We start from the raw sequence: 16,977 nt of genomic DNA on the forward strand, positions 1-16,977 counted from the left end.
AACCCACCCCCCCCCCCCCCCCCCCCCCACCCCCAAACGTCCCCTGAACATGAAGAAACAAAGAACTGCGCAGGCGGGTTCATTTTTGCCACATCAGAGGGGGCAATGAACTGACTGTGACTCATACAACACGGAACTGGACAGACACAAAGTGCTGGAGTAACTCAGAGGGTCAAGCAGCATCTCTGGAGAAAACGTTTCTACATAAACCAGCATCTGCAGCTCCAGAGATGCTGCCTGTACTGCTGAGTTGCTCCAGCATTTTATGTCTAATTCCAATGTAAACCAGCACCTCACAGCTATTCACACCTCACACCTATTCCTTCACTCCATAGATGCTGCCTCACCCACTGAGTTTCTCCAGCATTTTTATCTACCTCATAGCTGAAGTTCTTTTCTACATCTTTTTCTCCAGAGATGCTGCCTGTCCTGCTGACCTCGCACCACCCGGCGTGGCTTTAATGGCCGCGGGACAATCGCCATCGCCAGCCGGGGGCTTTGACTTTGACTCTGACATCGGGGGGGGGAGAGTGCAGTGGAGAGATAAGTTTATTTGGCCTTCCATCACAGCGATGTGATGGATGTTTATGTAAATTATGTTGTGTCTTGGGTCTATGTGTTTGTAATGTATGGCTGCAGAAACGGCATTTCGTTTGGACCTCAAGGGGTCCAAATGACAATTAAATGTATCTTGTATCTTGTATCTTGTCTCTTATCTAGTCTAAACCGGCCTCGCTTGGGCAGCTTACAACCCAGCGGTATGATATTGATTTCTCTAACATCAAGTCACCCTTGCTTTCCCTCTCTCTCCATCCCTCCACCCACCCTAGTTCTCCCGACTAGTTTCACGGTCCACCTGATTCATTTTACGTAGAAACATAGAAACATAGAAAATAGGTGCAGGAGTAGGCCATTCGGCCCTTCGAGCCAGCACCGCCATTCAATATGATCATGGCTGATCATCCAACTCAGTATCCTGTACCTGCCTTCTCTCCATACCCCCTGATCCCTTTAGCCACAAGGGCCACATCTAACTCCCTCTTAAATATAGCCAATGAACTGGTCTGAACTACTTTCTGTGGCAGAGAATTCCAGAGATTAACCACTCTCTGTGTGAAATTATTTTTTCTCATCTCGGTCCTAAAAGACTTCCCCCTTATCCTTAAACTGTGACCCCTTGTTCTGGACTTCCCCAACATCGGGAACAATCTTCCTGCATCTAGCCTGTCCAACCCCTTAAGAATTTTGTAAGTTTCTATAAGATCCCCCCCCTCAATCTTCTAAATTCTAGCGAGTACAAGCCGAGTCTATCCAGTCTTTCTTCATATGAAAGTCCTGCCATCCCAGGAATCAGTCTAGTGAACCTTCTCTGTACCCCCTCTGTGGCAAGAATGTATTTCCTCAGATTAGGAGACCAAAACTGTACGCAATACTCCAGGTGTGGTCTCACCAAGGCCCTGTACAACTGCAGCAGAACCTCCCTGCTCCTATGCTCAAATCCTATTGCTATGAATGCTAACATACCATTCGCTTTCTTCACTGCCTGCTGCACCTGCATGCCTACCTTTCAATGACTGGTGTACCATGACACCCAGATCCCGTTGCATCTCCCCTTTTCCTAATCGGCCACCATTCAGAAAGTAGTCTACTTTCCTGTTCTTGCCACCAATGTGGATAACCTCACATTTATCCACATTATACCACATCTGCCATGCATTTGCCCACTCACCCAGCCTATCCAAGTCACCTTGCAGCCTCATAGCTAACACTGCCCCCCAGCTTTGCGTCATCCGCAAACTTGGAGATGTTGCATTCACCGGCTACTGATTTTACTCCTTGTCACCTTCCCCTCAACCAACAATTAACGTTTGTACATTTCTTTGATTATCGTCTGCGGTGATCTGTAGTTTTCACACCTTACATGTTCTTTGTACCCTTCCATATCTCTATTCTCCCCATCCCGACTCTCAGGCTGGAGAAGGGTCTCGACCCGAGACATTACCCATTCCTTCTCTCCAGAGATGCTGCCTGTCCCGTCTGAATTACTCCAGCATTTTGTGTCTATCTTTGGTGTAAACCAGCATCTGCAGTTCCTTTCTACACAAAGAACTGCAGATGTTGGTTTGTACCAAAGATAGATCGTTCCCATAGTTGACTTCCACGGCTGACTTTGTGGGTTCTGGAACCAAAAATGCTGGAATAATCGGTGGTGGACCTGTACATGGTTTAAACAACTGCAGTGGAGCTACCCAACGCTTTTAATGAAGATTTACACAAAAATGCTGGAGTAACTCAGCGGGACAAACAGCATCAAAGATCCTATAGCGAGCAAGATAGATCACTCGACGAAAAAGACGTAGTAAGGTCATGGGCAGATTCACGGGTAATTTTCGGCCCCATTTCCGTAACCGGCTTCCGTCTCCGCACCAAAGATCCCATAGGATACTAGTGCGGAGACGGAAGCCGGTTACGGAAACATCCTCGTAAAAATAAAAGTTATTTGGGAAAAATCTTCTCCTCATTTTCAGAATTATAATTTATTAACACAAACTGTTCCCCCGCAACGTTGATTACACTGCGAGTCGGGTCGGGTCGGGTCCGGTTACTGAAATGGATGAAAAAAAGGCCCACGTTACGTTCCGTTGCGTACTACACGTCAGCCCATTGCATTTAGCTGGAGTGGTCCATCTTGCTCCGCTATAGGATCTTTGAGCAGCATCTCTGGAGAGAAGGAATGGGTGACATTCCGGGTCAAGACCTTCTTCAGACTGAGAGGCAGGGGAGAGGGAGTCTAGAGATATGGAACCCACAATCCCATTTATATCATGGTGGAAAGGGTCAAGAACTTCAAATTCCTGGGCGTGCATATTTCCGAAGATCTTTCTTGGTCCCAGATCACTGATGCAATCATAAAGAAGGCACATCTAGAACTAGGATGGAGGAGGGACTGAGAGAGAGGGAAGGCAAGGGTTACTAGAACTAGAAAGCCTCTACTTCTTGAGAAGATTACGGAGAGTCGGTATGTCAAGGAGGACTCTCTTGAACTTCTACAGGTGCACAGTAGAGAGCATGCTGACCGGTTGCATCGTGGCTTGGTTCGGCAACTTGAGCGTCCAGGAGCGGAAAAGAATGCAGAAAATCGTGACCACTGCCCAGTCCATCAGCGGCTCTGACCTCCCCACCATCGAGGGGATCTATCGCAGTCGCTGCCTCAAAAAGGCTGCCAGCATCATCAAGGACCCACACCATCCTGGCCACACACTCATCTCCCCGCTACCATCAGGAAGAAGGTACAGGAGCTTGAAATCTGCAACATCCAGGTTCAGGAACAGCTTCTTCCCTGCAGCCATCAGGCTATTAAACACAACATCAAACAAACTCTGAACTATAACAGCCTATTTGTTTATGTTTATTTATTGTGTATGTATATGGTCTATGGTATATAGACACACTGAACTTTTATCTGCTGTTCTGTATTATGTTTCCATATTCTGTTGTGCTGCAGCAAGCAAGAATTTCATTGTCCTATCTGGGACACATGACAATAAAACTCTCTTGACTCTTGGTGTGAAAACAGCAGATCAAGGGGGATGAAGCTCAAGGAAATTATAGAATGGATCATTGTTGGCTATGGGGACGAGGCGTACCATCAGCAATATGCAATCAGGAGGACAGTGGAACTAATCTGAGAACTAGGATGGCGGAGGGACTGAGAGAGAGGGAAGGCAAGGGTTACTAGAAGTTTGAGAAATCAATATTCATACCGCTGGGTTGTAAGTCTGTCTGTGTCTTCAATGAATGCTTTACTTTCATTGAAGAGAGGAAGACAGGGCAGTCCCTCTAACCATTCATTTCTGAGGTTCAAATTCATTGCAGAGCAAGAAATGTTACGTCAACATCACCATGTAGTCCCATCTCATGTACACGATCAATAAATCAATCAATCGTGTTTTTGGACTTTGAAACAGAAAACGGAATTCAGTGCCCAGCGATATCAAATCAACGTGAGAAATAACTGCAGATGCTGGACAAAATCAAAGGTAGACACAAAATGCTGGAGTAACTAAGCGGGCGAGGCAGCGTCTATGGAGAGAAGAAATGGGTGACGTTTCGGGTCTGAAGGTGGGTCGCCCATTCCTTCTCCCTATAGATGCTACCTCACCTGCTGAGTTCCTCCAGCATTTTGTGCCTACCTTCGATATCAAATTGGCAAGGCTGAACAAAGTAGCCTTGAACTTTGCCTCTTGCTATAACAGTGGACATGTGCAGTGTAGGAAGGAACTGCACATGCTGGTTTACACCAAAGATAGACACAAAGTGCTGGAGTAACTCAGCAGGTCAGGCAGCATCTCTGGAGAAAAGGAATGGTGACGTTTTGGGTCGTCAGACCAGAGTTACTCCAGTACTTTGTGTCTGTCTTTGGTTTAAACCAGCATCTGCAGTTCCTTTCTGCAAAGGTTGAACAGACTTGGATTGTTTTTTTCCCCCCAAACCCAGGAAGAGCTGGGTTCAGACTTGTATGTTCTCCAGAGATGCTGCCTGTCCCACTGAGTTAGGATTAACAACCTCGTCAGGAAGGCTGTGTGATTAAGAAATAACTGCATGTGCTAGAACAATCCAAGGTAGACAAAAGTCCTGGAGCAGCGCCTGTGGAGCGAAGGAATAGGCGATGTTTCAGGTTTGAAGAAGGGTCTCGACCCGAAACGTCACCTATTCCTTCGCTCTCTAGATGCCGTCTCATCCGCTGAGTTTCTCCGGCATTTTTGTCGACCATCAGGAAGGCCGGCTCCATCCTGGGGGCAGAGTTGGATTCATGGGAGGATGGTCTTGGAGGGGAAGATGCTCCTCAAACTGCGGAGCATCCTGGACAATACGGCTCACCCCCTCCGTGACACACTGGTCAACCTGAGGAGCACCTTCAGCAACAGACTGGTTCCACCAAGATGCAGCACAGAACGCCGCAGGAGATCATTCTTCCCTGTGGCTATCAAACTGCACAACTCCTCCCCCTTCTGTCGTGGGGTAGACTGAGACTGACTCCCCCTCCCAATCTTTGCACCCCCCCTAATCCTTTCCACTCGTCACTTTAATTTCATGTTTCATGTATTTTGTGTTTTATGACTGTCGGCAGATCAATTTCCCTCCTGGGATAAATAAAGTTCTATTGTTTCCTGTCATAACTCCAGGACTTTGTGTCCATCTGCAGTATCCTAGTGGGCACAAGCAAGGGAGAGGGTGGGCAGTCCAGGGCTCTATTCCTTGACGTGCAGGAGGGTGAAGGGTGATCTTATAGAGGTGTATAAGATCATTAGGGGAATAGGTCGGGTGAATACATTGTTATAGACGGCTGCGGAGACCAAGTCAATGGATATATTTTTTACGGCAGAGATGAGATTCTTGATTGGTACGGGTGTCGGGGGTTATGGGGAGAAGGCGGGAGAATGGGGTTGGGAGGGAGAGATGGATCAGCCATAATTGAATGGCAGAGTAGACTTTAGTTGAGTTTAGTTTATTGTCACGTGTACCGAGGTACAGTGAAAAGCTTTTTATTGCGTGCTAACCAGTCAGCGGAAAGACAATACATGATTATAATTGAGCCGCCCACAGTGTACAGATACAAGATAAGGGAGTAACGTTTAGTGCAAGGTAAAGTCAGCAAAGCGATCAAGGATAGTCCGAAGGTCACCAATGAGGTAGATAGTAGTTCAGCACTGCGCTCCGGTTGGTGAGAGGATGGTTCAGTTGCCTGATAACAGCTGGGAAGAAACTGTCCCTGAATCTGGAGGCGTGTATTTTGATGGGCCGAATGGCCTATTTCTGCCCCTATAAAGATTCTTGATTAGTACGGGTGTCAGAGGTTATGGGGAGAAGGCGGAAGAATGGGGTTAGGTGTGAGATATAGATCGGCCATGATTGAATAGTGTAGAATGGCCTAATTCTGCTCCTATCCTTTACGACCTTATGAACATGTACCTCTGCGCCACCATGCTGCCCGTCTGATAACTGATCCTCAAGGCCGTCTATAATGGGTAGCCCAAATGTCACGTCAACATGGAACAGCCATCAATTCTCTCGACAATTCAATTAATTGCTAATCAGTCGCTGAGAAACTGGGCTATGTCCCCGAATACCAGACAAGGAACTCTTTGTGCTTCTCCCCTGCATTAGCTACAGCTCCGATTCCAGCAGATAAACCCACCGCAAATGCAGACAACACAATGCATCTTCCTCCAGACCTGCGGTGAAAGTTCAGGGTCAACTCTGGGGTCAACCCGGGATATAAAGAGGAACTGCGAAATATTTACTTTGCTAAATATTTCAAACTGCACCTGGGTCACAGCACTTACAAACTATTCCATCAGCTTAGTTCAGTTTTAGTGTTAAAGAGATACAGCACAGAAACAGGCCCTTCGGCCCACTGAGTCCGCGCTGCCCAGCAATCCCCGCACATTAGCACTATGCTACACACACCAGCAACAATTTTACACATACACCAAGCCAATTAAACCTACAAACCTGCATGTCTTTGGAGTTTAGCAGGCAGAATGGCAGGCAGTGACTAGTGGGGTACTGCAAGGCTCGGTGCTGGGATCTCAGCTATTTACAATATACATCAATAATTTGGATGAAGGGATTCAAAGTAACATTAGCAAATTTGCAGATGACACAAAGCTGGATGGCAGTGTGAACTGTGAGGAGGATGCTATGAGAATGCAGGGTGACAGTGGGGGAGTGGGCAGATGCATGGCAGATGAAGTTTAATGCGGATAAATGTGAGGTTATCCACTTTGGTAGCAAAAACAGGAAGGCAGATTACTATCTAAATGGCGTCAAATTGGGAAAAGAGGAAGTACAACAGGATCTGGGGGTCCTTGTACATCAGTCTATGAAAGTAAGCATGCAGGTACAGCAGGCGGTGAAGAAAGCGAATGGCATGTTGGCCTTTATAACAAGAGGGTTTGAATATAGGAGCAAAGACGTCCTTCTGCAGTTGTACAGAGCCCTAGTGAGACTACACCTGGAGTATTGTGTGCAGTTTTGGTACCCTAATTTGAGGAAAGGGCATTCTTGCTATTGAGGGAGTGCAGCGTAGGTTTCCAAGGTTAATTCCCGGGATGGCGGGACTGTCTTATGCTGAGAGAATGGAGCAGCTGGGCTTGTACACTCTGGAGTTTAGAAGGATGAGAGGTTATCTTATTGAAACATATAAGATTGTTAAGGGCTTGGACACGCTGGAGGCAGGAAACTTGTTCCCGATGTTGGGGGAGTCCAGAACCAGGGGCCACAGTTTAAGAATAAGGAGTAAGCCATTTAGAATGGAGACGAGAAAACACTTCTTCTCACAGAGAGTGGTGAGTCTGTGGAATTCTCTGCCTCAGAGGGCGGTGGAGGCAGGTTCTCTGGATGCTTTCAAAAGAGAGCTAGATAGGGCTCTTAAAAATAGCGGAGTCAGGGGATATGAGGAGAAGGCAGGAATGGGGTACTGATTGTGGATGATCAGCCATGATCACATTGAATGGCGGTGCTGGGTCGAAGGGCCGAATGGCCTACTCCTGCACCTATTGTCTATTGTCCTGAAACGTCACACATTCCTTTTCTCCAGAGATGCTGCCTGACCCGCCGAGTTACTCCAGCACGTTATCTCTTTCTTTGGTGTAAACCAGCATCTGCAGTATTTCACTACACACTTTGTGTCTGTCGAACTGAACTGAACTAAACTATTCCACGTGGCAAACCATGGCCCTCACACACAGCCGGGAGAAGACAACCACCGTCCCATCGTGAATAAATCAGTCAAACATTTCACTCCACTTACACCACACATTCTCACGCTTCATTTTCCCAGTAACTCACTGTGAAATTTCCCATCTGGATCAGCTTAGCTTGAGGTGCTCTGTGGAGACACGGTGGCACAACTGGATGAGTCGCTGCCTCACAACGCCAGCGATCCCTGGTTCAATCCTGACCTCAGGAGCTGATTGTGTGATTGTGTATGTGTGTGTGTGTGTGTGTGTGTGTGTGTGTGTGTGTGTGTGTGTGTGTGTATGTGTGTGTGTGTGTGTGTGTGTGTGTGTGTGTGTGTGTGTGTGTGTGTGTGTGTGTGTATGTGTGTGTGTGCGTATGTGCGTGTGTATGTATGTGCGTGCGTGTGTATGTGCATGGACATGTGACTGTGTATGTGTGTGCATGCAATTGTGTGTGTGCATGTGTGACTGCGTTTGTGTGCTTGTGTGTGTGAGTGCGTTTGTGTGCTTGTGCATGTGTACGTTCTCCCTGTGACCTCGTGCTCTGGTTTCCTCCCACGTCCCAAAGACGTGCGGGTTTGCAGGTTAATTGGCGCTCTGTAAATTGTCCCCTAGTGTGTAAGTGGGATAACTTAGAACTAGTGTGAACGGATGATCGATGGTCGGTGTGGACTCGGTGGGCTGAAGGACCCGTTTCCATGCTGTATCTCTGAATGGATTACGTTGATCGATCTTGGGGGATTGCAACGTTCACGTGGTCCGCCCCGTTTCAACCAGGCGTGCACAATCACATAATTTCAAACAGAACAAACAAACGTGTCCATACACAAGAAGAAGATCAATCTGAGCTACGGAGGCCAACAGGCCATTCAAATCTCTGTCCAATTATATCCACTGTCCGAGTCCTTGCTGGGACCCTGTCATCCATTGTCAATAGACAATAGGTGCAGGAGTCGGCCATTCGAGCCAGCTATTCAATGTGATCATGGCTGATCATCCCCAATCAGTACCCCGTTCCTGCCTTCTCCCCATATCCGCTAACTCCGAATAGACCCCTCAATGATTTACCTAACCCTAGTCAAAATAAAGTTTCCTTCCGGGCCACCCCCATCCAGAGCTGCCAACGTTACCATTCAAGATTTTGGGCACCTGATGTTACAGGAAAGATATTGTCAAGCTGGAAAGGGTGCCGAGAAGATTTACGAGGTTGCAGCCAGTCTCGAGGGCCTGAGCATCCAGGGAGAGGTTGAACAGGTTGGGACTTGGAGCGCAGGAGGGTGAGGGGTGATTTTATAGAGGCGCATAAAATTGCGAGAGGAATAGATCAGGTAAATGAACAAGACTTTTGCCCAGAGTAGGGGGGGGGGCATGGGGGGGGGGGGGGGGGGGGGGGGGGGGGGGGGGGGGGGGGGGGGGGGAAAGACTTAATAGAAACCAGAAGGGTAACTTTTGTATACAAAGGGTGGCGTGTATATGGAACGCTGGATGACTCGATGACCTCCCAATTTGTAGACAGGCACTAGGAAATGTGGTGGGACCAAGGACATAAATCTGAGCGGATCTCTTCCTGGTCACCTGGGGTGCACATTACATCTTTAAACAAGCCAAAAACTGTCCATGCTACACGTGTGCCAACAGCTGACGTTGACACACGCAAAGTAATACTTGCAATAAGAACAGGAAATGCTCAAAATAGCTACAAGGCCTAGCAGTATCTCGAGGGAGAGAACCAATTTCATGTCTCAGGTGAATACAAGACTGTAGGACATAGAAGAAGAATTAGGCCATTCGGCCCATCAACATTTCACTGTCCCTGGGTAGTGACAATAAAGTATCGTTGAAGTCCACTCCGCCATTTATTCATGGCTGATCTATTTTTCCCTCTCAACCCCATTTTCCTGCCTTCTCCCCATAACCTTTGATGCCCATACTAACCGTGAACCCATCAATCTCCGCTTTAAAACTACCCATTGATGGCCTCCACAGCCGCCTGTGGCAATGAATTCCATAGACTCACCGCCCTCTGACTAAAGAAATTCCTCCTCATCTCCATTCTTCTGATATCCCTTTCACAGTGGCGCAGCGGGTAGAGCTGCTGCCTCACCGCGCCAGAGACCCGCGTTCAATTCTGACTACGGGTGCTGTCTGTACGGCGTTTGTAAAGACGGAAACAGGCCCTTCGGCCCACCGAGTCCGCACCAACCAGCGATTACCGCGTACACCAGAACTATCCTGTCCACTAGGGACAATTTACAGAAGCCAATTAACCGACAATCCTACATGTCTTTAAGAGATGTGGGAGGAAGCCGGAGCACCTGGAGGAAACTCACGCAGTCACAGGGAGAACATGAAAACTCTGTATAGAGACAACACACGAGGTCAGGATGGAACCCGGGTCTCTGGCACAATGAGGCAGCAGCACTATCGTTGTGCCACCATGCTGCCCTGTCATGGGCAACGGGTCAAAACCAATTCCTTCCAGTGCCGGGTGCATAGTGGTTCCAATGAGTTTTATTGATTCAAGATACAACCTGGGAACAGGCCCTTCGGCCCATCGACTCCATGCCAACCACACATTCACACTAGTTCTATGTTATACCACTTTCTCACCCACTCCCTGCACACTAGGGGCAATTTACAGAAGCCAATTAAGCTAGAAACCGGGACGTCTTTGGGATGTGAGAAGACACAGGTTTAAGGCAGGGGTCGGCAACCTACAGTTTAGAAGAATGAGATCGGACCTCATTGAAACATATAAGATTGTTAAGGGGTTTGGACACGCTAGAGGCAGGAGACATGTTCCCGATGTTGGGGGAGTCCAGAACCAGGGGTCACAGTTTAAGAATAAGGGAGTAAGCCATTCAGAACGGAGACGAGATAACACTTTTTCTCACAGAGAGTGGTGAGTCTGTGGAATTCACTGCCTCAGAGGGCGGTGGAGGTGGGTTCTCTGGATGCCTTCAAGAGAGAGCCAGATAAGGCTCTTAAAGATAACGGAGTCAGGGGATATGGGGAGAAGGCAGGAACGGGGTACTGATTGGGGATGATCAGCCATGATCACATTGAATGGTGGTGTTGGCTCAAAGAGCCAAATGGCCTACTCCTGCACCTATTGTCTATTGTCTACTGCCCATGGGCCAGATCCGGCCCGTAACTCCAAATCATCTGGCTCGCGGGCGGTTTTTTTTCGTGACCTAGGCACTACAGCCAGTCCCGGGGCAGGTGAGCTGATCTGGGAACTGCAGAAAACTAATGGAAAAACACGTGAAAACTAATGCGAAAAACAACATCAAGTGTCACACTATGCTGATAGATGAGGCCCGCCATCCGCTCACAGGTGTGGGTCCTGGCCCCTATGAAGGACAAGGTTGCCCACTCCTGGTTCAAGGTGAAGGGGAAAAGATTTAATAGGAATCTGAGGAGCAACTTTTTCACACAATTGGGTGTATGGAACAAGCTGCCAGAGGAGGCAGTTGAGGCTGTGACTATCCCAACATTTAAGCAACAGTTAGATAAGTACATGTATAGGACAGGTTTGGAGGGATATGGACCAAACACAGGCAGGTAGGACTAGGGTAGATGGGACATGTTGGCTGGTGTGGGCAAGTTGGGCCGAAGGGCCTGTTTCCCCACTGCATCACTCTATGACTTGTATGAAACCGGGGAACTCAGAGAAAACCCACACGGTCACAGGGAGAAGGTGCAAACTCCAGTTCTTCTGCAGTTGTATAGGGCTCTGGTAAGATCACATCTGGAGTATTGAGTAGTTTTGGTCTCCTAATTTGAGGAAGGACATCCTTGTGATTGAGGCTGTGAAGCGTAGGTTCACGAGATTGATCCCTGGGATGGCGGGACTGTCATATGAGGAAAGATTGAAAAGACTGGGCTTGTATTCACTGGAGTTTAGAAGGATGAGGGGATATCTTATAGAAACATATAAAATTATAAAAGGACTGGACAAGCTCGATGCAGGAAAAATGTTCCCAATGTTGGGCGAGTCCAGAACCAGGGGCCACTGTCTTAGAATAAAGGGGAGATCATTTAAGACTGAGGTGAGGAAAAACTTTTTCACCCAGAGAGATGTGAATTTATGGAATTCCCTGCCACAGAGGGCAGTGGAGGCCAAGTCACTGGATGGATTTAAGAGAGAGTTAGATAGAGCTCTAGGGGCTAGTGCAGTCAAGGGATATGGGGAGAAGGCGGGCGCGGGTTATTGATTGGGGACGATCAGCCATGATCACAATGAATGGCGGTGCTGGTCTGAAGGGCCGAATGGCCTCCTCCTGCACCCATTGTCTATGTTTCTATGTCTCCACACAGACAGCACCCCAGGTCAGGTTGGAACCCGGGTCTCCGGCGCTGTGAGGCAGCAGCTCTGCCGGCTGTGCCAGGACCATCGAGCACACTGCTCTAGTGCACTCCTCGTTTCCTAAACAAGAACGCAAGATGCTGCCGTTTGTGGCATTGTGGCTTGCGTGCAAACTTAAAATATGTTTCATCAGTTGGAGCCAGACCAGTAACTTCAAAACCTCGTCGACAGAAACTCACATCACAGGCAACTGGGGAATCCCACACACAAAATGTCCCCAAACTGAAGACAGACACAAAGTGCTGGAGTAACTCAGCAGGTCAGACAGCATCTCCAGAGAAAAGGAATAGGTGACATTTCGTGGTCAGACATTCTGAGTTACACCAGAATTTTGTGTCTATCTTCTGTTTTAACCAGCACCTGCATTTCCTTCCTCCACATGTCCCCAAACTCTTTAGCACAGGTCCCCAGGCAGTCAACAGCAGCAGAGGCTCCACAGTAACATGTGTACTGCTCATTACTGTAGGAGCAAAATTAGGCCATTCGGCCCATCACGTCTGCTCATCCACCATTCAATCATGGCTGATCAATCTCTCCCTTCTCATATTATGCACTATGTTTACATATTCTGTTGTGCTGCAGCAAGCACGAATTTCATTGTCGTGTCTGGAACACATGACAATAAAACTCTCTTGACTTTCTCTTCCCCCCTAGCCACTGGCACCCGTACTGATCTGTCAATCTCTGCCGTAAAAATGCCCCATTGACTTGGCCTCTGCAGCCGTCTGTGGCAATGGATTCCACAGATTCATCACCCTTTAGCTAAAGGATTCTGTTCATTGTCCCTAGTATGTAAGATAGTGCTAGTGTAATGGGAATCGCTGGTCGGCGCTGACTCAGTGGGCCGGATTCCGCGCTGTATCTCGAAAACTAAAATGAAACTAAATCGCCATTGAACATTTAATCTCTTTTTTTGTTATCCGGCACCTGCAGTTCCCAGTGAACTCCAGCACTTTGTCGCTTTTTTTTGGTAAACCGGCACCTGCAGTTCCTTGTGAACTCCAGCACTTTGTCACTTTTTTTGGTTAACCGGCACCTGCAGTTCCTTGTGAACTCCAGCACATTGTCACTTTTTTTTGTTAACCAACACCTGCAGTTCCTTACGTCCCCCAGCACACATTTTTCACGCTTAAACCTGATCTCGACGCGGATGTGGTTTCAGGGGATTAAGCCGAGCAGCCGTTAACACAATGAACTCAGAGTGAAAGAGAGAGACTCACATCTGCAGCATGACCTTGTGCAGGAACACGCCATCGACTAGATCCATGTACATTGGCCCCTTCTCATCGCTCGCCCCGCCCAGCGGCCCAAAGGTCTTCACCTGAAAGAGGATCATTGAAATACTTAGTTAAAACCTGTTAGTCGGTGACAATAGACAACAGGTGCAGGAGTAGGCCATTTAGCCCTTTGAGCCAGCACCGCCATTCAATGTGATCATAGCTGATCATCCCCAATCAGTACCCCGTTCCTGCCTTCTCCCCATATCCCCTGACTCTGCTATCGCTAAGAGTTCTATCTAGCTCTCTCTTGAAAGCATCCAGAGCAGCCTCCACCGCGAATTCCACACACTCACAACTCTCTGAGAGACCAGATGGTCGGAAATTCGCTCCCGTTTCAGAGCAGCTTTCTCCACAGATGCTGCCTGACCTGCTGAGTTTAGTTTAGAGATACAGTGCGGAACCAGGCCCTTTGGCCCACCGAGTCCATGCCGACCAACAATCCCCGCACGCTAACACTACCCTACATGCACTGGGGACAATTTACAATTTTTACCAAAGCCAAACCACCTACAAACCTGCACGTCTTTGGAGTGTGGGAGGAAACCGGAGCACCCGGGGAAAACCCACGCGGTCACAGGGAGAACGGACAGAGAGCACGCCCGCGGTCAGGATCGAACCCGGGTCTCTGGCGCTGTGAGGTAGCAACTCTACCACTATGCCACCGGGCTGCCCAGTTACTCTGGCATTTTGTGTCTATCCTCTGTATAAACGGGCATCTGCAGTTCATTCCAGCACATTTTGCAAAGTTACAGCCAGAAATAGATCTAATTGGCAACAAACCCCGGGAATGTCACACTCTGGAGCCAATATTTGCAACAGTTAACTATCGGTGACGGAGCCAGTGTGAGAGACCCAGAGAGCCCCCAACCAACACATAACGTTACAACCACCCCGTCCACACACTGATACAATCACACACACTGACACACACATTCTCCACATATCTCCACCACCCCCTTCCCCTCCACAGAAACACTGACTTGTCCCCTCTCCCTCCCTCCGTCCCTCACTGACCCATCCCCCACGCCCCTCTCTCCTGCACACTGATATATCCCACCCCGCTCCCCCTCCCCCACAACGGCACCCCCCCCTCCCCCCACACTCACCCAGTCCCCACCTCTCTCACACCTCGATACACCCTCCTCTGCAGCACACACACACCCACACACTGACATACCCTCTCTCCCACCCCCATCCCCCCACAGGCCCCCCCCCCCCCTCCCGCCTCACACTGACCAACACATTCTCCCATCTCCCTCTCACACGCACACACCCACATACCCCCCTCTCCCTTCCTCATCCCCCCTCTCTTACATTCTGACACTTCTGCTACTAACCACCCTCCCCCCCCCCCCCCCCCCCCACACACATCCCCCCTCTCTCTCCCCCCACACACCCCCCCCCCCCCCCCCCCACACCACACTCGCTCCCCCCACTCTCTCTCGCTCTCCCCCCCACACACACACTGACACATTCCCCCCTCTCCCTCACTCACCCCCCACACCCCACCCCTCTCTCTCACACACACACTGACATATCCCGCCTCTCTCTCTTCCTCACAAACTGACAAATTTAGTTTTGGTATATTGTCACGTGTACCGAGGTACAGTGGAGAGCTTTCTTGCTGCATGCTATCCAGTCAATGAAAATGCTATACATGATTACAATCAAACCACGCAGTGTGCCCCCCCCCCCCCCCCCCCCCCCATCTATCCCCTTCGGTCAGAGACAATCCTCTCTCTGCCCCCCCACCCCCCTCCCCCCTCCCACACTCCCCTTCTCATCTATCCCCCTCGGTCACAGACACCCCTCTCTCTCCCCACCCCCCAATTCACACATCTCCCCTCCATCCCACCTCATACAGTTTAACCATAACCTCACATGGGACCTCACCCTCTCCCCCAATCCCTCACTCACTCACCCTGCCTCCCTCACTCTCCTTCACTCCCTCTCCCTCACTCCACCCTCCCTCTCTCCCCCTCTCCTCTCACTCTCTCCTCCTCTCCTCTCACTCATCATCATCCTCTCATTCCCTCTCCATCCCCCTCATTCTGTCCCCATCTCCCTCTCTCACTCCCCCCCTCACTCACTCTCCCCCTCTCTGCCTCTCTCCACCGCTCTCCCTCACTCACCCAGGTGACGAGCGGGCTGTGCAGGAGCTGGCCCAGCAACGCGGACACGGTCACGTCCATGCTCAGCATCGGCAGCGAGTCGCTCACGGGAGCCGGGAGCCCGGGCGCTTCATAACCGGCCTGGGTGCCGCTAGAGTGGAGCTTCCCCCCTATCTCTCTCCCTCCCTCTCTCCTCGCTCCTCAGCGGGAGCCGCCAGCCCGGCCCGGCGCCATGGCAACGCGGCGGCGCCGCCTGTGCTGCCTTGCGGTGGCTGGGGCCGGTGTGGCCGCGGAGACTGTTGACTGAGAGAAAAGCGGAGACGCGACTACAAGTTGCTGCAAACTGCTAGCAAGCGGCAACAAAGTCTCCACAAGCCGCTACAAACTGCTACCAAGCGGCTGCTACAAAGTCTCCACGAGCGGCAACAAAGTCTCCACGAGCCGCTACTAAACGGCTACAAAGTATCGCGGACAAAGCGGCGGCGGCAACATTGTAACCAGCGCCGCTCAAAGTCTCCACGAGCGGCCCCCCCCCGCCTGACTGACAACCCGCGCCGCCAGGGGGCGGGCTCTCCGGGCGGCACAGACACGGACACAGGCTCCTCCTGCAGGCCGCTGCCTGTACTGCAGGCAAAGTCAGAGGCGGACAAAAATGCTGGAGAAACTCAGCGGGCGGAGGAGGCACCATCTATGGAGCGAAGGGAATAGGTGACGAATGATGACACCAAGCTGGGTGGCAGTGTGAACTGTGAGGAGGATGCTATGAGAATGCAGCGTGACTTGGACAGGTTGGGGGAGTGGGCAGATGCAGTTTAATGTGGATAAATGTGAGGTTATCCACTTTGGTGACAAAAACAGGAAGGCAGATTACATAGAGACATAGAAACATAGAAAATAGGTGCAGGAGTAGGCCATTCGGCCCTTCGAGCGTGCACCGCCATTCAATATGATCATGGCTGATCATCCAACTCAGTATCCCGTACCTGCCTTCTCTCCATACCCCCTGATCCCTTTAGCCACAAGGGCCACATCTAACTCCCTCTTAAATATAGCCAATGAACTGGCCTCAACTACCTTCTGCAGGAGAGAATTCCAGAGATTCACCACTCTGTGTGAAAAAAGTTTTCCTCATCTCGGTCCTAAAAGTTTTCCCCCTTTTCCTTAAACTGTGACCCCTTGTTCTGGACTTCCCCAACATCGGGAACAATCTTCGTGCATCTAGCCTGTCCAACCCCTTAAGAATTGTGTAAGTATCTATAAGATCCCCCCCCCTCAATCTTCCAAGTTCTAGCGAGTACAAACCGAGTCTATCCAGTCTTTCTTCATATGAAAGTCCTGACATCCCAGGAATCAGTCTGGTGAACCTTCTCTGTACTCCCTCTATGGCAAGAATGTCTTTCCTCAGATTAGGAGACCAAAACTATACGCAATACTCCAGGTGTGGTCTCACCAAGACCCTGTACAACTGCAGT

The 16,977-nt window shown here is 49.7% G+C and overlaps 1 protein-coding gene across 1 annotated transcript in view; it reads right to left on the reverse strand.

Annotated features, from left to right (window-relative positions):
• Positions 1 to 15,998, reverse strand: part of ccdc88c (coiled-coil domain containing 88C) — a 181,108-nt gene extending 165,110 nt beyond the window's left edge. The window contains exons 1-2 of the mRNA XM_055640219.1: positions 15,527 to 15,998; positions 13,335 to 13,435 (exon numbers count right to left, since the gene is read on the reverse strand). Of these exons, the coding sequence (XP_055496194.1) occupies positions 13,335 to 13,435; positions 15,527 to 15,595 (170 nt within the window). The 5' untranslated portion in view covers positions 15,596 to 15,998. The remainder of the gene's footprint in view (positions 1 to 13,334; positions 13,436 to 15,526) is intronic.
• Positions 15,999 to 16,977: the final 979 nt, after the last annotated feature.

This window comes from Leucoraja erinacea, chromosome 9 (genome assembly GCF_028641065.1).
Source record: "Leucoraja erinacea ecotype New England chromosome 9, Leri_hhj_1, whole genome shotgun sequence".
Taxonomy (NCBI): domain Eukaryota; kingdom Metazoa; phylum Chordata; class Chondrichthyes; order Rajiformes; family Rajidae; genus Leucoraja; species Leucoraja erinaceus.